The 25,198-nt window shown below is 30.0% G+C and overlaps 2 protein-coding genes across 2 annotated transcripts in view; one reads left to right on the forward strand and one right to left on the reverse strand.

The window, feature by feature from the left end:
• Nucleotides 1–9,111: 9,111 nt before the first annotated feature.
• On the forward strand, nucleotides 9,112–15,727 carry 7B2 (Secretogranin_V domain-containing protein 7B2). The gene is made up of 6 exons (XM_088195174.1): nucleotides 9,112–9,165; nucleotides 12,046–12,162; nucleotides 12,228–12,451; nucleotides 13,056–13,195; nucleotides 14,811–15,043; nucleotides 15,111–15,727. The coding sequence occupies exons 2-6, from the start codon at nucleotides 12,082–12,084 to the stop codon at nucleotides 15,189–15,191; spliced, it is 759 nt and encodes a 252-aa protein (XP_088051300.1). The 5' UTR covers nucleotides 9,112–9,165; nucleotides 12,046–12,081; the 3' UTR covers nucleotides 15,192–15,727.
• A 6,501-nt stretch (nucleotides 15,728–22,228) lies between these two features.
• Nucleotides 22,229–25,198, reverse strand: part of LOC148230758 (uncharacterized) — a 30,346-nt gene continuing 27,376 nt past the window's right edge. Inside the window, exon 2 of the mRNA XM_088194679.1 lies at nucleotides 22,229–23,196. Coding sequence (XP_088050805.1) covers nucleotides 22,372–23,196 — 825 coding nt within the window. The 3' untranslated portion in view covers nucleotides 22,229–22,371. The remainder of the gene's footprint in view (nucleotides 23,197–25,198) is intronic.

The raw sequence follows: 25,198 nt of genomic DNA on the forward strand, positions 1-25,198 counted from the left end.
AATTTCTGAAATATTTATGAAAAATCTAAAAAATAAAAAAATATATCGTTTTTAAAATGAAAGATGAAATTGCTCTGCAAATTTAAAACTGCGCTTGCTAGCGAACTTATAATCGAAGGGTTAAATAAATATTTTAAATAATTAAGGATTTTTTTTGTAAAATATTTTATCACAAAACATTGGTACACCGGCTGATATTTTTCGATAAAAATTAATATTTTTTAATAAGAAATATTGATATATTTTTTATCCTTTACAGAAGATATAGAAATATTGGAACGATTGTAATTTTGACATCAAATTTCTAAGCTATTTTTAATTATAAACATTATTTTCATTTTCTGAGGATAGTGATTTTTTTTTCTTGTAAAACATTAATCTGTTAAGATAATGCGTAAGAATAGGATTAAGAATTATTGAGAGACATTTATTGTATAGAATTGTCATTATTTTTATTATTTTATTCCTATTTTTTTCAAGAAATATATAAATAAATTAATTGTTTCACTTAAAGTATGTCCATGTGGTAGTGAATAACTTTTAATTAATAACACAATTTATTTATTATGACTTCGTTACCGACGGGAATCAAACAAAGGTCTCTTGGACATTATCATGAGAATTTACTCACTGCGCTATTGCTGGCCTAACTTATATGTATTAGCATAAGCTTTTTTGAATTCGCATATATGAAAAACTGAATAATGGTTAATGAGATATTTTGCGTAAATCCTAAGTCATTATTATTAGTTTATTTTTTTTTAAATATTTTCTAATCATTGATTCTATATTTAAATATAGTATAAAATTAAAGAAATTGATATCATAGTATTATAATTTAAAATTAGTTATACATATGAATAATCAAATAATATTGCTGAAAATAAGGGCGTTTTCTGTATATTTTTATACTTTATGTCGACTTTGAACATAGAAAGCATTTAAATATACTGATCCATAGATTAATTAATTATTCGACACAATGAGGCCCAATGAGGCCTAAAAGCTCCGGCTGCGGAGGAAGGCCCCTGAACGCCCTTTGCGAGGAGCTCCGCCCCCGACGCGCGTGGGCAGCGTGCAGAATCAACTCCTGGGAGTCTAAAAATAGCCCCGAAAGCTCACAATAAGCAGGACAAGAGTTATCCATGCCGGTCGTAAAATTTTATAACTCACCAAAAGACAATAGACCATTTGTCCACCCAAATGACGCACTCGCTGCCTAATGACGATCGGACAAAAGCGTATGTAAAAGCTCCGTCGATATTAAGGCTTTCGGCACCGTTGTACCGGTCAATTTTTCAATATAAAAATATGTGTATTAGTTTGAAGAAAATATTGGCATTTTGATATTAATTTCAAGTTAAAATCGATCCATTAAACATAGTTAAATATATGGTGAGTAAAATTATTAACATAAACCTAATGTAGATGTCACTAACACACTAATTTGAAAATTATTATTGACCAAGTATGTTCATAGTTTTGCATTAATATATTACGTCATATCAAAAAATAAGTATCTACTCTTTTACACTTTTACTTTCTTGATAAAGAGAACTAAACAAAGCAGTATTTAACTATTACAATTTAATTAGTCAAGTAAATATGTGATATAATATATACTGTGATTGTGTCATTGATAATAAATAAATAACTACACCCTTCAACAAAAAGTAATATTGTCTTATAGTCATATATACAGTTAAATAAGAAAACGTAAATGATTTCGAATTTTAGTTCTAACACATAAAATAAGTGTATAAACAGTTCGAATTTTTCCATTGTCGTGGAAAATTTAAATCGGCATTAACTTGAAAAAGCAAAAAAATTTGTATATATTTTTTATAAAAATAAGACTATTATTGACAAATATTAGATTAACAGTATTTTATATAATAATCGTTGCTCTAAAATTATGCATATTTGATATTAACCGATTTATTTCCGACAAAAAATATTTTAAATAACGAATTAATTGAAATCGTAGATTTTGGTTGTTAACATATTTTAACTTTACTTTTAGTATTTAATCGTTAAAATGAATGTGCACAGCGTTTATAAAAACATCTTAAATTACATAAGACTTAGATATATTTTAATATTATATTACCTAATTATATGTATGTACATATATATAGATAGTATATTTTCATAAGCAAAAAATATATACTATTATTATTTTTATATTTATAATTTATAATTTTGTAGTTATGTCATTCAATAATTACATAAACATATTTAAAGATATATCGATAAGCATTATACTTACGTCATTCAATAACAACATAAATGTATTTGAAGATATATCGATAAGCATTATATAATATTGCAAGATGACATTATATCACGTAAATTGGCCGTCAATACCATTTGGTAAAGATATATATAAATATAATGCTTGTTCATGTATATTATGTGTTACTTATTGTCAATTGTGTTTTATTAGTATGCTATTTATATATAATTGTATAATAACTACACTACAAAACTAGGCTTTGACCTAAAAAATTTCATTTGTAATTTTAACTTTCATATCTAAAATACCGCTGAAAAAAATATTGATTTTATTTTTAAGTAAAATCTTCGACTCAAGTCCTTCTTTTGATAAGCTTTTTGCTTCTCAATATATAGTAAGAATACTTTTTATTGGCAATTAATTATGTAATATGTATACATTGCATTATATTTAAAGCGTACAAGCTACGTCTTAAATAGTCGCTTCGATAGTAGATCTTCGGTAGCGTTGGACGTTGGACGTTGGAGGGGGAAGTATGACAGCTGCTAGGTCCGTGGGCATAGTTCGCGGGACTTTGAATGTGGCGTGGCGTGTTTCTCGACTAGTGTTGTGTATGAATCGCTACATATTACATTATGTATTAACTAAAATAAATAGTTTTGAGTTCCAGCTTAAATAATAAGTAAAATTTTCTATATAAATATCGCTACAAATTAAGTATTTTTTTACAATATTATATTTTTAATATCGTATAAATGTACAGTTATATTAAGCTTGCTTATAGAATCGTTGTTTTTTATTTATTTGTCAATTTATTATTTTTTACTGATTGTGAAGATTTTAATAATTGAAAAAATTAAGAACGGAGAACTAGCGAGTAATATTATATCAACGTGGAGTTATCTTTTTGCTGATTTTTTGAATAATAATTGCTTTATTTAACATATGATTATAATACAACTAGAGTTTTTAGTATAAGCTATTTATCTAATTACGTAAATGTACAATTAGATATAGAATTTTATTTTTGTGATTACGTAAAAACTATCAATCCAATTTCAATGAAACGTTACTATAAAGAAGCATATATTAATATACTATGTTGGGGTTCTTCTTCGTAAACTTGTGCAGTAAATCACCATAACCACGATAATTACAAGAATGAACTTGACAATAGTGTAATATAAACAAAGAATGTAACTGAATGAACAACCACAATAGGCCTCGTTATGTCCAGAGGAAAAAAAACAATCCTTTAGAAATTAAACAATGCGTAGTAATTACCTTCGAAATGCAGAGAAAAAATATTTCTTTTAGTGACAAAAAGCACCGTTAACAACCATCAAAATTGTCCATCAAGCAAATTTCTCTCTCTAGAGGCGCGGACATATTTCGTTGGTCGATTAAACGACTGTAACAATTGATTGAATGATTTCTGTCATGTTATGATTCGGCGGAGAGCTTTCCAATCAACAATACTTAAGATCGGTCTTCAAGAGACGATCAGACAAAGGGGCCCAGGAGAGATACCTATACGATCTATCATCTTTGACGATCAATCACGATCATGTTCTGCTACAAGAGGACCATCCTGAGGACGTCAACTCTCCGCCGGCTTCTCCACCAGTGCTCGGAAAAAAGCAATACTTTTTCATAACAGTTTTTATCAATATGTTAAACTAAATAAATCAATATCAGTTTTCGGCGTCTATTTTTAGTTGCGACGTCACACCCCTTATGACTCTAAACCCGAAATATGTTTTAAATGTTTATACATAATATGCATTCAATTTAACAAAACAGATATATTTTTAAATATGTTTTTTATTGTTCTACTAATTAAATTGTTTTTGTACTTTCTTGCTTAAATACATATTATTTTTTTGCAAATAAAGCAAAGTAACAACAAATTTAATAATATTCTAATATAGTTGAAGATTTTTCAAATTGCTTATTTTTTAATGATTCTAAAATTTAACCAATGATTGAAAATAATAACATTATATTTATAAAAATCTGCTCGTTAAATATTATAAATTAAATTACTACTCGAAAATGTCGTAGATATAAAAAATATGTATTTGAGGAACATAAGTGCTCTAAAAAAATACAACAAAATATTAGCAGTTAACAATTGCAATGAGTTGTTTACGAAGTATGTACCATTACAATTTTTTTTTAAAAATATCTTATTAATTATTGATACTATGTATCATTGATGCATCAAACAGTATGCCAAAATTTGATTTAATAAACCATACTTAACAAAAAATACTCCGATATCTTGACATAGAAATATGGGCCAATGGAAATGGCTTGAAATAAAAAACGTTGATTATATTTAAAAAATATCAAGATAAATTTCGTTTTAAGTCAATTAATTCTAGAAACAATAAAAAGCATAATACAAATGTGAAATATTATCATATCATATTATTACTTTTTATATATGTTAAATGGTTTCTTTATATTTAATTTGTTGATATATTTATCTTTCTGATCCCATACACGCCTCAGCTAATAGCCTTTTTGAGAAAGGGCAAAGATCTTGCACCATCAAGAGGGACTTGTTTAAAACTTTGGGATAATCTGCTTAAATTTACGTACCAATAGATTACTGTCATCAACAACACACGTCTAAAATGTGAGCGTATTCGTGTGTGGGTATTTGCACATTTGCGGGAAACATGGAACGAGGACTAACGTTAAATCCTGAACGTGAGGCCAGCCAGAGGTCAGGGTTCGAGCTTTATCCTTGATGTGTTAAGTGTGAACATCTGAATCGTTAAGCGCAACAATGTTACGTTGTATATATTGCCTTATAATCCAGTTTATCTTGGCAATAGAAGCACATATGCTAGAAAGGCAAATGTCGATCCTTAATTTAGCTTCTGTTTTATTTTCGGACAAACTTTTATTCTCTGCCAGAAGCGCTATAAAATAAATAGGTAATAAGACATATTGTTATCTTTGGCGTCACTTATAGTGAAATACGTTTCGCTTTACTGCCTTAATTGCCGAGCGATCAATCTTCGCCAAACTTAAGAAATGCAGTTCAAATTGCGAATAAATTAAACCAGTGTTCGAAGGAGCTGGATTTTGAAGTTTGATCGACGTTTGACGCTCGATTAATTGTGTTGATTGGTTGTATTATGTAACGAGAAAGCTTTGAAGTGTAATATATTTTTTTCAGAGCAAGCTAATGGCGGTGAAAACTTTTTCAATTAAGCTTTGATATTTTTTATGTTTTTGCACGTGTTAAGAAGCGTGACGTTCACAATACACAATTTAATTACGTAAACAATAACGAATGAAATATATTTTTTGTGTATATTAAACGTGAAAATATTTTTCCAGTCCGTATTGAAAATGGTGAAAAAACTGAAACCTGTTAAGTTTTATTTGTTATCGCCAGTTACGCATTAGATATTTGGTTACTGTTCGGAGGGCTCAAAAAATGTAAATACAAACGTAACATCAGAGACATCTACATATAATTTTCATATTTTAATAATGGTTTGAAGCCACGCTAAAATATAAAATAAACTACGTTGTTCATAGATGGAATGTTTCGCGATAAAAAATAAATATTTAATAATATAAAATAGCATTTAAAGTTTATAATTTAATAATAATTGGTCAGTTGAGGGTTTTCTATATCTTATATAATACAAATTAACTTAGACGATATATTTCAAATTTATACAAATGTATATAATTAAAAAAAAAAAACACTTAAATAAGAATATTTATATTATTTTTTTCTGAGTTCTACGGTTCACAAAATACCTCAAAAACTATTTTGTTAGTTATCGATTATCGATACATATAATATATTACATGTAACTAAAGTAAGAAACATATAATATAATATAAATAAAATTTATGTATGTATTATGTTTTACCACATAAAAGCATATCAAATAATGTTCGTATTTTTAACTATTATACATTGTACATTATTTTTGTAAGTATATTAATGCTGTGCTATAATATATGTTTTTTTTATTTAAAAAAATTGATTTTGCTTAAATAAAATTGTTTGGCCAAATAGCTAGTTTTAACTGTTTTTTCACATCAGGAAAAAAATATTAAACTACCATTTTACTTCAATAAAATCATTAGTTAAGTATTCAAAATATACTGTTTATTATTAAAACAATGCGATTTATTTCGCTACCCAAAAATTTACCATTAATTAGGCCGCGCAGTGAAAATGATTAGGATTTTTAAGCTGCCAGTTAGCATGCAGCTCTAATAAAGTCTTAAAATTTCTATATCTCGTATCAAAAAGTTTCATATTTCTTTAATTATAAATGTGATGAAATATAAAGAATATTATTATTTAGGTATTTGTTATGCAGCGGAAATGAGTTACTAAGCTTTATTAAAAGTACAAACTTTATTACCCGGCTTAGCCCGGGATAGATTTAAACTAATTCTTTATTCATTACTATTATTTATTTAGCTTAATAGCTAATTTTTACATCAAATAAATGTTAACTAAACATACATATAGTATTTAATATAAACAGAAAATAAAAAAGAGTTAATTATTAAAATTTATTTCTTAATGCACATTTTTTTATTCTATTAGCAAACCCGTTACAGTTAATTTATTATAAATAATTTTATTGATTCTGGTACTTTAAATTTATTTAAATACTATATATATAATTCTTAGTCTCAAGTATTCATGCATTTCAGTACCACGTAATCCGTCATCAGGGAGTCGCTGTTCAGTTTCTTCAGCGGTTTCATTGCAACATTTTACAATATAGCACGTAATGAGTCATCAGCATGTCGTTGTTTAACTCAACTCAAAAAATCACAGTTGACCTAGAGTGTCAGCTAAAATGACATGTGAAAATGCCACGTTGCCACTGTTTACTGTTTGAGAGAGGTTTTAGTGACAGATAAACATGTGTATTTTATATTTGGTAGTATGTATAGATCAATATAAATTCACTTAAAGAAAATGACGCTATTTGTTTAGCCAAAAAGAGGGATATTCTTGGTTTTTCCTTCAAAATCTGGTTATTTATTTGCTAAGTAGTAAAGCCTTCTTCAAAACTTTTATTTCACATATTTACGTGATAAAAAATTTAATGTTTTCTATTTATTATAAATAAAATTACTATTTAAATAATTAGCCTATGCAGCGGTAAAGGTACGTCAGTGCTTTCCAACTGGCAGCCCGCGAACTAATTTTTGCAGCCCAAGAACCGATTCATGTTTTTAAAATTAAATTTATCAAAAATCTCTGAAGTGACCTTTTTTAACTCCAGCATCCGTGAACAAACAAATTATATGTTATTTTTCCTCTACACTATTGATGAAAAATATGGATAATTTCAGATAAAAAACTGCGATTGAACAATTAATTCAATTGAATGGTTTGGTTTATGTACATAATATATGCGTTTATGTACTTAATGGACAGCATATTGACCGACACATTGTAGTTTTTTATTAAGGATTCGGAAAAAAAACTTAGATATCTCTATCAAAGTATGGATCATATCGGTATTTGTATCCTAGTTAGTGCCTTTAATTAAAGTTAGTATTGGGTGAGTCAGCGTCGAAAAAAGTAGCTCAAGTACTTATTTTAAATACCACTATAGTTCGACGTATTTATGATATGGCTCATGATATGGAAGATAAGCTGATAGATCAAAATGAAATAACAAAGTATTTTTTTACAACAAATATTATATATTTATTATTATATAATGTAAAATTTCAACGCAAAGACGAATTGAAAGAAGGATTTTTCTGCTACACTACCAAAAAATCCACTGGTTCTAAAATAGTTAAAGTCATGAGCGATTATATTTATAAATGTGGGCAAAATTTCAAATTTTGTATTGATGTATGTAAGGATGTCGTAGCACCCATGACTGGGTGGCGTTTTAAAGTGATTACACAAATAAAATTGGTAGCACCTGAATGCAAGTCAACACATTGTTTCATTTATCACGAAAGCCTTGTCATCAACAAAATGTCAATAGAACTAAACAATGTGCTCAGCGAAATCATAAATTGCGAATCATGTAATGATTTAAAGTTAAGATCATTCGCTGCACTGTCTGATAACATGGAGGCTGAACACAAAAGGCTTACTTTACATGCTGATTATAATTAAGAGATTTGAATTGCGAAGAGAGCTAGCCAAATTTCTATTTATTTGGAAATGTGGATTGGATAGCTAAGTTAGCTAGCTTAACAGTTACAATTTAAAGTTTAAATGAGCTCAACATCTTTATGCAAAGAAAGGGGGCTTCGTGCTTAAGGATGGCTGACAAGATCAATGATTATAAACGAAAGCTTCAAGAATCGGAAAGCCGAGTGTCTAAAATTTTCTATAATATGTTTCAAAACTTAGCAGCAATCATCATTGATAAAGGAGAAGTGCTTGACGTCTCATTATGCACGATTGAGCCAAGATTTGATAAGCTTGTAAAAAATAAACAGGCTCATTTTTTGTATTAAATAGTCATTGATTTTATTTTCTTCAGTTATGTTTGGTCAAAATTCATTTTATAGTTATCTTCTTTCGATTACTATAAAATTTAAAACCTATTTTCGATTACTGTAAAATGTTTAAATTGTCTAGCCTTCTGTTATGAAAAAATAATTTTGTAGCATACATAATTAAATATATAACGTATATAATTCAGACTTTTCAATTCGGTACAAAGTATACGGTTATAGCTTTTGAATTTTGGCGGTTTCCAGCCGGCAGAAGGTTCCAGATACCGCGTATCTGATTGACACGCTTAAGCGGCTATGGGGGGAGAGGAGCAAGGGGGCAGATGCCTGGTCGATAGTCGTCCGCCCACATGGGGGCGCCGCGGCGCCTGCGCCCCAAACGCATCAATGAACCGAACACCCATACACAAAACACTCGCCAGCACTTGCGCCTGACGGTAAGTAACAAACGCAGCTCTCTCTCTAAAATCATCCCACACATAATCATTTATTACATATAAGCATAATAAAATACTCGAAACGATCTCACTTTTTATTTGTGAATCAATTATTAAAAGCTTTGAGATAAAAAAAGTCACTTTTTACTATTGCGCGTCATTCATGAACACAGCGCAATTTCAGTTCTATGTATTAAATTTTTATTTTATAATAATATCCTATTCTAAATAGGTATAATAAGCAATAATAAACATATATAACGTAGAAATATGTTTTTTTATAAATATTTTTTAGGTCATATAATTTGACCTTTATAACACCATGACGTGGAATATATTGATTAGCACTTCATGTGATTACTCAATATGTTTGTATCCAATATTTTGTTCGAATGTGCACTGAAAAATAATTAATCAATAGAATTTATACATATACATATTATATGTATGTATTGTACATAGCCATGAATGAAGCGCAGCTTGTTAACAGGTGGTTTTTGGTAATATACATATTGATATTGATTGGTTTTATAATTTCTTAACAACTTATGATAAAATTCAGTACCATTTACATAAATAGCAATATTGATATTAAATGTGTTATTTTAATGTTCAAATACAAATCAATACTAGTGAATTTCCTTTATTAAACACAAATTTGTTTGGCATTGTCTGATAATGACGTCAATGCTTTATCATAATATTGTTACATACATACTAGATTTAAGCCATTGACGTCACAGCTTTATAATAAGGGCACTAGGAGTCTGCGCACATCAGCTGTCACTCTACTAGCGATTGTGTTGTACAATCGTGTCATTTAAAACTGTAAAGCTTATTTAATTAAATGTAATATCATTATATTTATTCGTTATTTATTGTAGTTTATCCGCAAAAGAGTTTCCTATATTCGATTCTTTGAGCTATTTATTACTATCTTGAGAAGTTTATTTTGATACAAGACAATGTTATTTAGGTTATAATTTATAATTATGCAATAATTTGTGTCACGTTCATGTTAAGCTGTATAATTAGTATATAAGTGAATCGAGTCGTCTCCAAAGCGGGTTGAACACTGGATTCTAAACGTCCAGCTGGACCAGAGTTAACGTGGAAAGGGGAGCGGCTGCTTTATCGACTTTATTCGCTCGAGTTCATACGAACTCAGTAAGTCCAAGTTATAGAGCTCTAGTTGAAGTTTTTGATGTATTATTATGAGCGAGTCCCGATTGAAAGTTATTGATTTCGGCGCCGTGAACCTGTTTTATACACATGACCCGCCTGAGGGAGGATTAGTGCTCGCCCACATTTTGTTGCCACGCCGTTGCGGGTGCAATTGAATTTGTTGCTCTTTGTCAGATTTTTTTATTAAGCTTGTTGCAACAATCTTGCATTCCACGTGCCGTTCCTTATAAAATAATTCACCAAATATGGTTTTTACTTTTAATCCCTCTAATTTATGACTAGTATGCATAGATCAGTATAAAAAAGGCACTAGCGACTAACTTTTTCTTATAACGTACGGTATGCGTTTGACATAGTTTGTTTTAAATTTTACTATAGTTGCTGTGGACTTACAGATGTACGTAAAACTGATTGATTTATGCCGCTTTTAACGCCATAGAAGTTTTGTTCTTATGCTAATTTCAATGAAAATTTAATGATTGATTTGTTTAATCAACGGTAGTCAGTGGTTGCTATGGAATTACAAATGTTCGCTACAATATTTATCCAGAATGTTTAATATGGATGATCAGAAAAGTCATACTTATAATAAGTATATTTCATGAAGATTCTTTTAAGATGTTCCACTTGTAGCATTGTGACATAGAATTTTCAATGAGAAAAACATTCACATCTCAAGTCAACTCCTGCCATGCTACGCAATTGTTCTTGTGACTTTCTTATTTTAATGATAAAGGCAAGGTTCTCTCGTTCTTTTATTTTCTTATTCTCACGTTCCATTGCATAGTTTTGATGGGTTAAAATATTTTAGTAGCATATTAAGACTAACATTATTGGGAGTTATGTTATATTAATATACTAAAATAAAATACAATTAATAACTCAGGTCGAATCCTTATTGGTTATTATTTTATCAACCGAGTAAAATTAACGTATTATAATTGGCTTTATTTCTTGGATCGTGATATTTATTTCGTTGACTTTTCGAATGTACTTAAATAATTATTAAAATTATTAGTAAGCAAATCCGCGCGTCTTATGAGATCTTCATCTTTGCAAGATAATTTATTGGTAACTTATTGAAAGGAACCGCATATTAACAGCTGAGGTCTAATGCCAACAACTTCAAAGACGACAAAATATGGTTGTGACGTGCTTCAGTATCCACCGTATTCCCCAGAAATTGCTCCTTTACATTTTAATTTAATCGAAAGAGTCAATGAATCTAATAATAGAAAAACCAATCGAAGAGATTACGTAATATAATAATTTATTTGCATGTGTATATGATCGTTATCAATATAAATCACAAAATTACAAAAACTAGATTAAATTATTAGACAATCTAGTATCCATATGGAAGCTATTTGGCTCTCATAGTACTTATATTTTTAGCATGGAAAAGTATGGTATACCACACTATTATACACCTTTACTTTTGCTTCAATTTATAACTTAATTTAGGACCTTTGCAAATAAATTTTACATTGATTTTTGCCAAATACATTTACACCTATTTTCTGTCTTTAATATTGCTTAAACATAATATGGAATTCGCAGTAGAACGTCATGTATGATTTTATATCAGTGATTTTAGTTAAACAAACTTTAAGACTCTAGATTTAAATCATCTAATTTATACATTTGACTTATATTATACATTTTATTGTTATTAATTTATTTTTATTATTACAGAGCCGTTTGCTAGCTCGCTAGCAGACGTTGTCAACAATGGCGCTGTGCGTGGCGCTGGTGGCGCTGCTCGCCGCCGTTGGGGTTTTGGGGTATCTACCCCACGATGCTGGGCCTAAGGTTTGCAATGTTTGTCTAAATATAAGCATGGTATTTGTATGTTTTAATTAAAATCATTTATTTAGGAGCACTTTATATCAGACGCCCTTCTGCGAGAAGTTGTTGAGCGTATGGGCAAAGATCTAGCTGACACGGCCGACACTTACATGGACTTTCCTGGACCAGAATCACGATTATCTCTGATGGCTCGCGCACAAAAGAACTTGGAGAACGAGCAATTCGATTACGACTCTCTATCAGATGGCAATCCAAATCCGAGCTTGAGAGATCAAGAATACCTCCAACATAGGTATCTGCCATACATTGCTAAAACGCATGTAAAACGTGTACATTATACAAAGCTTTTAAATATGTACAATAGTTAAGTACTATATATTATATGGTGATTATTTAACTTATTAGATATAAAAGTACCACGATTCTCACAAATTTACATTGTCTGGCTATGATATTTTATTTATAGCAAAGCATTGAAAAATGATGAATTAAATCAACGATGAAGAAGATCAACGATATCTAAAAACGAGACAATAAAACCCAATGACATATTTTAAATCATTTTTAATTCTAAATATATATATTTATAGTTAAAATAAATTATTGAGAAATGAAAATAGTAATCATTTAATATTATACATATATCAAAAATCCGGAAATTATTGTGCCATTAATGTATTCATTCAAGTTAAAATTCCAGATGAATATCATGAATGAAAATGTTCTCAGAAAATATTATATATCGTTGTATATTCATGGAAGTGTATGACGCACGTCAATAATATTAACGAGTATGTGAGATACTTCCTAATTCCTAACTTCCAGATGTTTTAATTGCGAAATATGTGAATTTATGTTTTTTATTTAATCCGATATGTTTTATGGTATATTTTTAGCACTCTTTGGGGTTTGGACTACTTGAACCGCGATGAAAATCAACGCATCCATTCTGGTGGAATTACTCGTCCTATCAAAGCAGACGCAGCTCTTCCAGCTTATTGCAATCCTCCAAATCCTTGCCCCGTTGGATACACCGGTAAATATTAAATTCATATTCGAATACCCAAATATAACATTGTACCACCAGATGATGTCATACTTTTTTTATTTTACCTTGATACGCCGCGTAAATATGGCATTTTAATTAGCGAACGCCTATAAATAGCGTTCTTTGCAAAATTTGGAATTCAATACACCTGAAATAGATTTCATTTCCCATCATCGATTGTAAACACAATGCAAATTAGATTACATCATTGCGTATATTTAGAGAAAAAACGCGGTGATATATGAGTAACGATTCCAAATACGCGCGATTCTCGACGAGTGCCATGCTGTAGGTGAAACATTAACAATATCGTAAATACGTTGTTAGAAATTATGTTGTATGTAGTAACTTCTATAAAATAATTTTCAATGGTAAAGGAGAAACATAGTTTTAAATGTGAACGTCTCTATAAGAAAAAATATTCATTATAACAAGGACCTCCTGTAGTTTGCCTTTTTATCATTTTCTATTAATGTTATTTACTGTTATGTGTTTTGAATAATTATATTCACAATTAAGTTAGTAGTTAAATTTTATTTTTTTGTATATTACATTAAAAAATCATCATAGTAATAAAGATTGCCTATAAAAAAATCTCAAAAACAGATTTTTTTGTGAATATATTTTAGGTATATTTATTATGTATATATTTAGGTATTGAATAAATTTAAAAACTCATTAAATATATTTTCGTTTTTAAGGGTTACTTCATAGATATAAAAACGATATTTATTCTTGAGTGGCAGTTCAGCGTCAAATAATAATGAATATTTATAAAAAGTATGAATATATTCAAAAATTATATATTTAAATTTCCATTCATGCGGTTGAAGGAATATTAGAGAAGCTTCCGGACAGGGCCGCGCCTACCATACGCGCAGAGTGCGCGGGGCACACGGGCGGCAGCAACGTCCGCACATATGATAATATTTGCTAAAATAATAAAATTGTTTTTATTATTTAAAACTACTGCTTGTTTATACCTAAATTGTATAATTCCGTTCCTCAGAATTATAAGTAATATAATACATAGAGAAAAGCCGCATCAATACACCGTCAAGATATATTCTAAAAAATAATTCAAGAAATTGCGGCTTTTTTATTCTTATTTGGATCATTCTTCAAAATAACTATTTTCTAAGACGTAGAGTAACTTTACTAAGATGTTTGTTTAATAGTTAAACTCGATTAATTCTGTGATATTTGTTGTAAAATTGTTTTATTCATAGAAAAAAATATTTCCCTTCTCCCATCTTCCGATACATATAATACATGTATAATGCAAAAAACCGATGTCTGAAGAAATAACGATAATTACTGATTCTTATTAAAAACTAATCAGATTTTGTCTCACGAGTCTTGCTCTCGACTGCTGAGCGAGGTTGATCCCTCATACCCATAGCAAGTTAAACTGTGATGCGTTACATTATTAACCAGTATATGGTCTATAACTACCTTATGCAAATAACATATCTTTACTTCCCTTATAATTATATAAAATTAATATTGTTCTTGTTTTAGATCTACTATCCACGTAGTATTTGTATTTTATATATATCATATTTAAATAATATGAGTTTTTATTATTGTTTTGATTTTTCAGAAGAGCAAGGTTGCATAACTGAATTTGAGAATACTGCGGCATTCAGCAGGGAATATCAATCTGAGCAAGAATGCATGTGCGATGGTGAACATATGTTTGAATGTCCCAGTGGATCTAACGGAGGCTCCAATTCAGGACCAGGAACTGCAACCAATCTAAATCGATTCTTCGTGCAACGTATACAGGCCAATGAACATAAGAACCTGGTAGCTAAAAAGTTTCATGTGAAAAAAGTAAGATAGCATCAAAAATTTAAGTATTTTATAATATGGTATAATATCTTTTTAAATATAATTTCAGAGTCAGAACCCTTATCTGACTGGAGAGAAACTACCAGTGGCTGCTAAGAAAGGCATCAATGTCGATTTAGATATGGTGTAAACCAAACCACCGCCGGATTTTAATTACTTATTTTCACCCAGATTATTTAATTGGTAACGATTCATCGTCCCTTTTCAATTGGCATTATAAAATATATATTACGATATTCTTGTATATGAAGAAAAATTTAAACCTTATGATGAATTTATTTTTCTACTGAGAGATTTATTATATTTTTGTAAATTAACCCCCCTTGATCGTTGACGACTTTGGCAATTGCACCGAGGAATATGAATTGACAGCTACTTATACAGTTATAATATATGAAAAAGTATAATATTTTTTCGTTGATTTCTTTACTGAATATTAATGCATTCAAAAGTATCATCAATTTATGTAGAATAAAATTGTATAATTATTATGCAATAGTGTATCCGTTGAATATCGACGGATTATTTATATTTATAAATGTGTTTTATTATGTAAGTGAAAAAAAGTATATTTATCAGTGTTTACAAATATTATATGATAATATAATGAATGATGGTTATGACAATGTACTAACAAGTGCGAAGGTGTCCGCGAATAAAAGAAAATGTCGACGCGTGTGTGGGAGCGATTCTCAAAATGTCGTGCCACGTGAACCTATCGAATGAAACTATACTGTTTATGTTTATATATTCATGTATATAAATATGTGAAATAAATTAATAATCAGTAAATTGTTCGTCGCGCAAGTGGCCCTATGTTGTCATATCTCCCGGTCACGACTTCTCAACAATATTTTTTTTCATCGTGACTGGAGGGGTATGCATCTTTGCGCGACCCACAATTTGAGCATCGGAATATTATCGTGCACGTTCAATCGTTTTGTTCCAATTCAATATTGTCCCAGCATCGACAAAAATAAATGAAAAAAAATGGCGTAAAATAATCTGAGGCATTTATTTTACTTATATACTTCTTGTGTAACACAAATTTGGACTTGAAACAACGAGACATATTTGAGATCGTCGTTGTATTATTACTTAGGAGACTGGGCTGATTTTTGTACATCGAACCATATTTTCGTGGGCCTACTTGCTTCTCGACAGGTCCACGATCATTTGTTCGGGTCAAAGATCAGCCGCGATTGGTGAAAATTCAAAGACATCGCAGGTTGATTTATATCGAATGAGTAATTTATTAATATTTTCAGATATCATAGATGTGTACATTATTAAATTTAAGCATACCTTCATGCATGGGTATAAAGTGTTTTAGTATTAAGTCAAATCTTAATTAAATGTCTTTTGTAGATATTAAGATTTTATATAATAATTAATTAAATAATTAAAAAAGATGTGGCCATCTTGACCTCAGGAAAGTTTGTATGACAGACAGGCATTCTTCATTATGTGTGTGCGTGATTAAATCACAAATATAATATAATGATAATAAATTATTTACTATTTAAATATAAGAGTATTTAACCTTTGCTTTGTTTATCACTCTAGTTTGCCATTACACGCTTGACTATGAATTATCAAAATTTATTAAAAAAAAAAACAATAAAACGCTCTTAAAATTATTAAAAAATAAGGTACGCCCTAAATTCTGCGGCTTGTACTTAAAATATTTATTACTAGACATAGTTTTGAATTATTTTGTCTCATTAGGCGTTCCACTGAGGCATACATACTATGTTGTAAATTTTTAACTAATAAGTTTTAGTAGCGTTAATGTCTTAAAATTAAAATTGTGAAGATCGCAGACCCAAACATAGCAACATCTTAATTATGAATATGGTTTAAACATATTGAATATATATGTAATAATAAATGTACTAAAATTATATAATGTATGTTAAATATTAATTAGTCAAAAATAAATATTATATCCTTTTCTGATGCAAGTTTCAAAATTGGCTTTTTGAAATATTTATTTTTTCCACGCTTCCCTTGAACGATCCTTGCAGTTGTGAAAATCATACGGTTGCCCACCGTCGGAATTGTTCTGACGAAAAGATGTTTCATTGGACATCACGCCTCCTCATCACCTTTAAGTTTCTCAAGAGGCTGTCGACAGTTCGAGATCCGAAATGGTGTGTCACCCACTCGCACAGGGCAACCTGACTTTTTCTTTTCTGTCAATTCAATAATGAGGCTCTTCATCGCCATTTTCGGCTTTGAAGGTGCACCGGAAAACCATTTTGTACGTTTGTTAAATGGAGAACGCAAAAACGGACAACGGACTTAACGAATTGCTACTGTACGCCTATATTTTACTAATTATTATAATATTTCAAAAAATCATAAAAATAATATGTAGAATACTAATAAAAAATAATGTGTCGCGGTCATAAAAAGCAATACATTGTTATATAAGAATACACAAAAGAAATATAAAAAAACAATACACAAAAAAAATATAAATAAAAAAAACTAGAAAAATTATAAAATATTAAAATTAAATTATTTGAACTAGATCAGCTCCTCGTAGGAGACATTCAATATTTTAGTATGCAATGTTAGCTTATAGAGGCACCGGATGCGGACGTCCTGACTCTATTCTCACAGATGAATATGGTTCTGGCTCTATTCTCACAGATGAAAAACACTATAAAACGGGTAAATACGTTACAACTCAATAGTTTTAATCTTAACATCAACAATATGTTACAAATAAGTGCCGTGCAGAGTTTTAAATGCGCCATTGAACTACTGACATTTTTATTTATCGAAATCTCGAAATGAGCACTGTGCTTGAGGAATCTTTCCTATTTTAGTTAACACCAGATGGTAGATTACTGACTGTGCAATAGTAGCAGATACAAAGTAAGATTAATAAGTGTGAACCAATACAGACTATCGCAAAGGTCGAATTTCACCCAAGATGAAGCTTATAATTTACATGAAGAGATCAAAGTTGGCAAATTTAAATGACATTGTGTTTTTTTTTTATATTTTCCATTTCTCCATTTCTATACAAATTTTGCAAAAATTGCTGCACTTTCATCAAAAGAAGACACTACGAGTAAACAACTGTTATGTATATATAATTTTAAAGAATAATCAGCAGTGTATAAAAAAATATTTTGCTACGCTTTAGATCAGTGGTGTTCAAACTATTAACAATGCATCACTATATACTACTCTTTGTGTGGAAAGGATGCGCGATAGACTGCGTTCATCTCTGCGCAAAATACTATTGTTATCATACCCCATCGTTAAAGATCATTGGAGTGGCCATATTTTAAGGCGTAAGCATTTCGTGGGTGTGTCCAATCAATCAATTGACCAGTCAAAATCCTCATCTGCGATTCACCAGAGCTGCCTTGAATCCGGAATTTTAAGTAATTGGTCACTTAGTTACAAAAAAATAGACATGGGAAGACGGGTAAACGAAAAAGGAAAATAACGAAAGAAGAAGTCACAGCACTAGATACATCAGCGAATCATCACAAAAACACATCACGATAGATCACTGCCGACGAAAATTAAACTTGACACTCCAGCGAAGACTGCCATACAACTCCATCGCCTAATTGACATTTCCATCACTATAATTTATATATGCTAATAAAAGTGAATGGTTTTCCGGCGTCTATATTGGCTGTGAATTCACACTCCTTTGGCTCAAAACCCGAAAAAGATAACACCATTTTATAATGTAGAGCATGGTTTCCCAAACTATGTTCCGCGGAACACTGGTGTTCCGCGGATCCAAAATAGGTGTTCCGTGAAGCTCATTAAATTGGAGAGACACTCATTAAGCCATGTGAGAAAGACATGGTATCATGTGTTCTTAATGAGCAGGCTACTAAAAAAATGATGCAATACAATTATCAAATAATACTGTTTCACGACGCATTTCAGATATTTCTACTAGCATAGAGAAAGAGTTAATTCGTCGACTTGGACTTTGCAGTGAATATGTATTGCAAATGGATGAATCTACAGATGTCGCAGGACTAGCTGTGCTATTGGTATTTGTTCGTTACACATATGATAAAAGTATTGGAGAAGATTTACTCACCGGTGCATATCTACATGGAAAAACTACAGGAGAAGATATGTTGAACTGTATTAATGATTACATTACAAAACAAGAGATAGGCTGGAAAAAGTGTATGTATTGATATTTGTACAGATGGTGCTCGTGTAATGGTAGGAAAAATGAAAGGTGTTGTATCACGTATCCTGAAAGTAGCTACTAGCAGTCACTGTATTTTGCATAGGCATGCACTGTTGACTAAAAAAAATTCCACAAATTTAATAAACGTTATAGATGAAGCTGTGAAAATGATAAACTATGTAAAATCTAGACCATTTCAATCCAGATTATTTAAAAGTTTGTGCGATGAAATGGGTAGTGAACTTAAAGCACTTTTATTACATACTGAAGTGAGATGGCTATCCAGAGGAAAAGTACAATTAAGACTTTATGAACTTCGAAATGAATTATTAGTCTTCTTGAAGGCACAAAATAATTTGCAACATCATTTTATCAATTTTTAATAAATCTTACCTGGTTGATACATCTTGCATATCTGGCGGATATGTTTACAAAGTGCAATGATATTAACTTATCATTACAAGGAAAAGAAAAAAAATTTAGAACCCAAAATCATTTGGAGTTTTATTTATTTGTATTTTTATGTTATTAATTAATATTTCTTTAATAACATTTTTTTTTATTTATACAACTATGAATTACCCAACCTAAAAAATAAGCTAAGTGTTCCGCCAAAATTTTCTGAATTTACCCAAGTGTTCCGTCGCTGAAAAAGTTTGGGAAACCCTGATGTAGAGCATTAAATTTGTTCGATTTGCTTATGTATCTTAAACGTATCACCATGTATTAACGTAGGTATGTTTCGAGTATGACCTTGAACTTATTTTCATCGGCTTTCAAAGGTCGCCCTTTGGTTTAACAGCTAAATGTAAAATATACAGATTGATATTTTGTAAACCATTATTTAGTCTCTCAAATTTTAGTTATATCTACTTATTTCCAAACATGTTTTAATTGCCTTCTCATGTAATTTTCTTAGTGTTATAAAAATACGCAAAAATCAATGTACTAATGATATTAAACATATTTTTATAATAATGATAAAATGCTTGATTTTACTTCTTAGTGAAAATTTAAATAAAAATAAATAAGTTTATCTGATTTTTTTAGTATAGTTACATTATTCTTAATAATATAATTTTAATTGTAAGCATAAGTATAATTGAAGTAGTATAGTATAATAAAAGAAAAATTAAAATAACATTTATTATTTTTCTACAATATATTTTGGATTTAGTCGATTTTGGGTGTAAGAAAATCTGCAAAAATCTTCGTTTTTAAAGCATTTTTATCTTAAACGTTAAATTTTTTTTTTATGAGATACAAGCGCTTTAATGTAGTTTTTTTGTTATACTCGGTGTGATGCCTATGTTTTTTTTATATTCTGTTGGGATAGCAGTCCACTGATCAATTTTATTTTTTAATGTAGAAAACTGATTATATTATTCCATTTAGAACTTATTATATAAATTAATAACAGTATAGTAACTTACATAATATGAATTAATAACGACATAAATGAAATATATATATTCCCAAGACTAAATCAATCTATACATATCATAAAAAAAGTTATGCTTTCAGCAACTTTTACATCTTATTCGCGCAAATAAAACCTATACTTTACTACACTTACCGAATGTTAATGTGTCATTATACAAATCTATACTTACAATATATCTGATCTGAATTTATTATCGAAGATACATTTAAGGAACGACAAAAAAAAATGTATCGTACCATTGAGCATCTCAAATAAGGACAGCAAATGAAACAATTACATTAAATTCGTATGTTTATTATTGCTTTTGTCTAATTTTCCATTGTGTTATATAATAAGTGTCAACTTTACACACACGCCTATTGTTGTCCACAGCCTTATCCACTAGTTCTCAACAGGTGGGGCGCCATCCGAAGAAACTTTACAAAATTATCACTTCGACGTACATAGTAAAAGCTAACGTGAAAAAATGTTAATACTTAATAAAATGTCTCAGTCAAAACAATAAAAAAAATTTGTTCACACACTACATATTACAGTAATCTCATACATCAAAAACGTTATATTAATTCAGTTTCTCTTAAAAGTATTTCATTCGAAAAGCCTGAAATATTTTAACAGTTTTTTGTTAATTTAGTTACATACATTTATATAAAACTTCAATATCATAACAATTTAAATATTACAATTGGTACGAATACTAAACTGAAATAAAAATCGCACTTCTCGACTACAATTTTAATAAATCGCAAGTATCTACACATTATATAAATCGATATTATTTCTATCGTAAAGCTTGGTACATGTCTATAAAAGTGTCTAAAAACCAAACTATTTAGAGATGTTAAAAAACGTTTATATCACAATTTAATCGATCATTAGTGTTTTATTTCAATCACTACGTTTTAAATAAATACATAACCCTAATGTTGGAATGTACGACATACAATTTTATATTATACAAATATATCACTAAAACATAATTAAATGTATACAGAGCGCATGCTTCTTATTAATTTTCATTAGGTACACATAAAGAAGCGATCGTTACAAAATGTACAAGTAAAAAATTATTAAATATATAAAAAAAGCTTATTACACATTTAAAAAAATATTTATCAACATCTTCATTTCTATTATTATATAATATATTTATTTACAGATATTGGTTAAATTATTATAAAAACGAGTAAATCGTCTAAGCATCAATAATCTAATAACTACAATATATGTGCAAGCTTATCCAGTGAGCGTATTACTAACAAATATTTTAATTTAGGAACATGAAGTACATACATAATATAAACATAATAAATTATAAGTTCAAACATATACATAAATATAATACATAGACATCAGGAATGTACAAAAGCTTCTCGAGTGCTTTGACATCGAAGGCTTCTACCATACACGGCACTTCCTAAAACATTTATTAAACATAAGCAGCCGTCACTAATATAGGTAATTGACGAACATATTTACCTATATGATATATAATATTTTTTTCTAATAAAGTATACGTATATTGACATACGCTTATGTCAATTTTTATCTGATGTAAACATAAACATGAAGTTCCCTTTGCCTTGTGGCATTGGAACGGTGCTAATTTGTTTTGGTAACATTTATGTTGCCGACGCAACTTTCATTTATTTGGTTCCATTTAAAACTTGGTTGGTTTTCTCAATTAACATCAGCCGCTGTGCACTTGCATTGCTTTATCCTCTGTATCCTCTTCTTTTTGTACGGTGGCACCATATTAGGGCACCTCAGGGTCACCGTGATCCAAGTGAACTTTTTTGGTTTGCAAAAAGCGCATGATTTAAACGCGGCGCCGTTTTGATCAATGTCGTCCCTTTCGTCCTCGGGAGCCAGAGGAGGCCTCGTTCGTCGTCTCCTCGGATTCTTTGGTATATAGAACGAATTGCACTGTCCATAACAAAATTTATTGATCACCGTCCTGGATATGCATCCTTCTTCTTTGACTCTCTGAACAAGCGGTTCTGTTTTGCACCAGTCTTTTTTCAGATACTCTTTCTTGGTGACTACCAAAGCGTTCTTGCTAGATTTTAACAGCTTCAAGCCATGATAAGCCGCCAGTTCTGCTAAGAGTTCTTGGGTTTGAGCAGGGGGTGTTTCATTGTACTGCCTCATAAGAATATCCACACCGATTCTGTTGTTATTCTCTCTGTTTTTCTGACGCTCGTAGTCGATAGAGGGCGGATCTGGTGGTTCGTAATTGATGACTTGCGGGTTCGTGTCCTGGAAGTCTTCGTCCAGATCGTTTTGGCCGAGATAACGGCGGTCCGGTCGAGTGGCGTTCAGACGCCTAGCAGCCAATAAACGTTCCACTTCTTGAGTATTGATTATTTCTAATATAGAATCGGACGATGCTGCGTTTCGTCTGTGAGCCGCTACTTCTATTTTTGACGAAAGCAATAAAATCGCGCTCAGCAAGCACCAACACCGCAAAGCGTTGACTATCCGCATGGCGACTTCAGACGACATCTGAAACGGAAAAATAAAAATAAGTTAATCTCAAAAATCAGGTTATTTTGTAAATTAATATAAACACATTTATAACTAAAGATAAACGTCTGTATGCAAAGATTACTACGTAAAATCAGAAATGTATAATAAATGGTATTGAACCTTATTTATTTATGAATTACTTAGACTATAACCAATTTATAATAAAATCTAATTGCAAACTACTTTGAATAGTTAAGATTATCTAGTATCGGGGAATAGCTGTTTAGTTGAATTTGGTAACATATATGTAAATATAATATGTGCTATCGATTGTAGAAACATAAACTAGTAAATATATATTTCGTCAGAGTAAATTTTAAATGAAATACGGAATATTTACATCAACTGCAAATTACTGTTACTAACTATAACTTTTGTGTTAAATCAGATATTACAATGATATTGTTTATATTTTGACACTTATTTCGTTTCATTGGAGATGAAATTTACTTAAATAAAACGACAAATCTAGCGTTAAAAACCTGGGCATACATCTGGATTCCAAGATTAATTTTGACAAGAAAATTTTGTAACTTTGCTCTAAAGAATTTGCTTGCATTGCAGCCCTCAGAACAATATTTTAATAACAGAAGGAGTGCTTATTTGAAAGATTAAATATCAATAAACATGAACAACCAGACATTTTTTAAAATATGCTTGCCAGGTGTGGTAAATTGCAAGTCATCAAAAATAAATTTATAAAAAAAATATAATGCAACTTTTAATACTAATTTTTAAAAAATCATAACAAATACCAAAAACCAAAGAACATTGTGATTTTCATACCAGAAAATACTATAAACATATGTTGTGTAACCACAACATCCAAACTAAAATCTCATGTATCGGAATCTACGATAGAAACAACCTTACATTTAAATATAAGCACAAAATATCAAAGCACATATTTTAATAAATGCTGAAGGTCAGATTTTAATGGTTTCAAATCTTCAGGTAAATATATTTAAACTAGTTCTTACCCTACATTTTTTTTTAATTTTCCCTCTTTAAATTGTAAAACTTTTTAGTTTCCTACTTTAAACTGTAACCAATAACGTTTTATTTTATTATATTGGAGCTAACAGTAAAATGGTTCTAAATATTTTTTGTAAAATTAATTAGAGTAATTGTAATTAATTCAATAAATATTTTTTTTATATATGTAATTATTTCAATGTAAATTTAATTCATTTCAATAAAAACAATATAATTAAAAATTGTTCAAATCCAAAATTTTTACAAAATGTTAAAATGATATTTGAAATAAATTGTAATCTTATGGTTGATTTTTTTGTATGAATGTAAAGATCAGATTTGGGTTCTATATTTTTTTCATTTAATATTTGCTACTTGTTAGCAATAAATAATTATAGCTGAAGTGAATTACAACAATTGACTTTATATATTGCTACGGAAGCAAAAAATATAATTTTGTGTAATTAGCAGTGAATTTTTTTTAGCTTGTGGTTTTTAACTCTAGAAATTTATTATAATTAATAAGAGATGAAACTTCTGGATTTTGGTCTTTAGTTTCATTCTAAAAAAAGGGTAGGACTAATTTTTAAAAATAAAAATACAGGAAGTACTTTTAAATGTGGATCGTATCCATAGATATACACAAATGTAGTAATTGCATTAATGGTCGCTCCTTTGTCCTTCCCACATTATACGAGCGTTAGATATAAATTAGCGAAGACTGCCGAATCTACCGTTGTCCATTGTCATCCATGTTGAGACAAAACAACTTGGCGCCCGACGGTCCATCACGATCGCGATTTATCGGCGGCTCCGGTTGATGTCGAACGAGAAGAAGTTTAGTTGCATACGTTAACGAAAATTTCGCGCAAACACACACACAATGCGTGTTAATAAAACGGGCCGAGTGTGGGTGGCGAGTGTAGACCGTCGGCTGTGACGAAGATTTGGTGAAGGCGGGGAAGAGATGGTGATGTCACTGACGCCCGTGGACTCAAGTGGA

Source organism: Plectrocnemia conspersa, unplaced genomic scaffold (genome assembly GCF_051122295.1).
Source record: "Plectrocnemia conspersa isolate PC_06_02 unplaced genomic scaffold, ASM5112229v1 ptg000010l, whole genome shotgun sequence".
NCBI lineage: Eukaryota > Metazoa > Arthropoda > Insecta > Trichoptera > Polycentropodidae > Plectrocnemia > Plectrocnemia conspersa.

Excerpts from the sequence above, each read along its gene's own strand:
- 7B2 (XM_088195174.1), top strand. The coding sequence starts at position 12,082 with ATGGCGCTGTGCGTGGCGCTGGTGGCGCTGCTCGCCGCCGTTGGGGTT. Across the intron at positions 12,452-13,055 it reads CAAGAATACCTCCAACATAG|CACTCTTTGGGGTTTGGACT; the intron begins GTATCTGCCATA and ends GTATATTTTTAG. Across the intron at positions 13,196-14,810 it reads TTGCCCCGTTGGATACACCG|AAGAGCAAGGTTGCATAACT; the intron begins GTAAATATTAAA and ends TTGATTTTTCAG.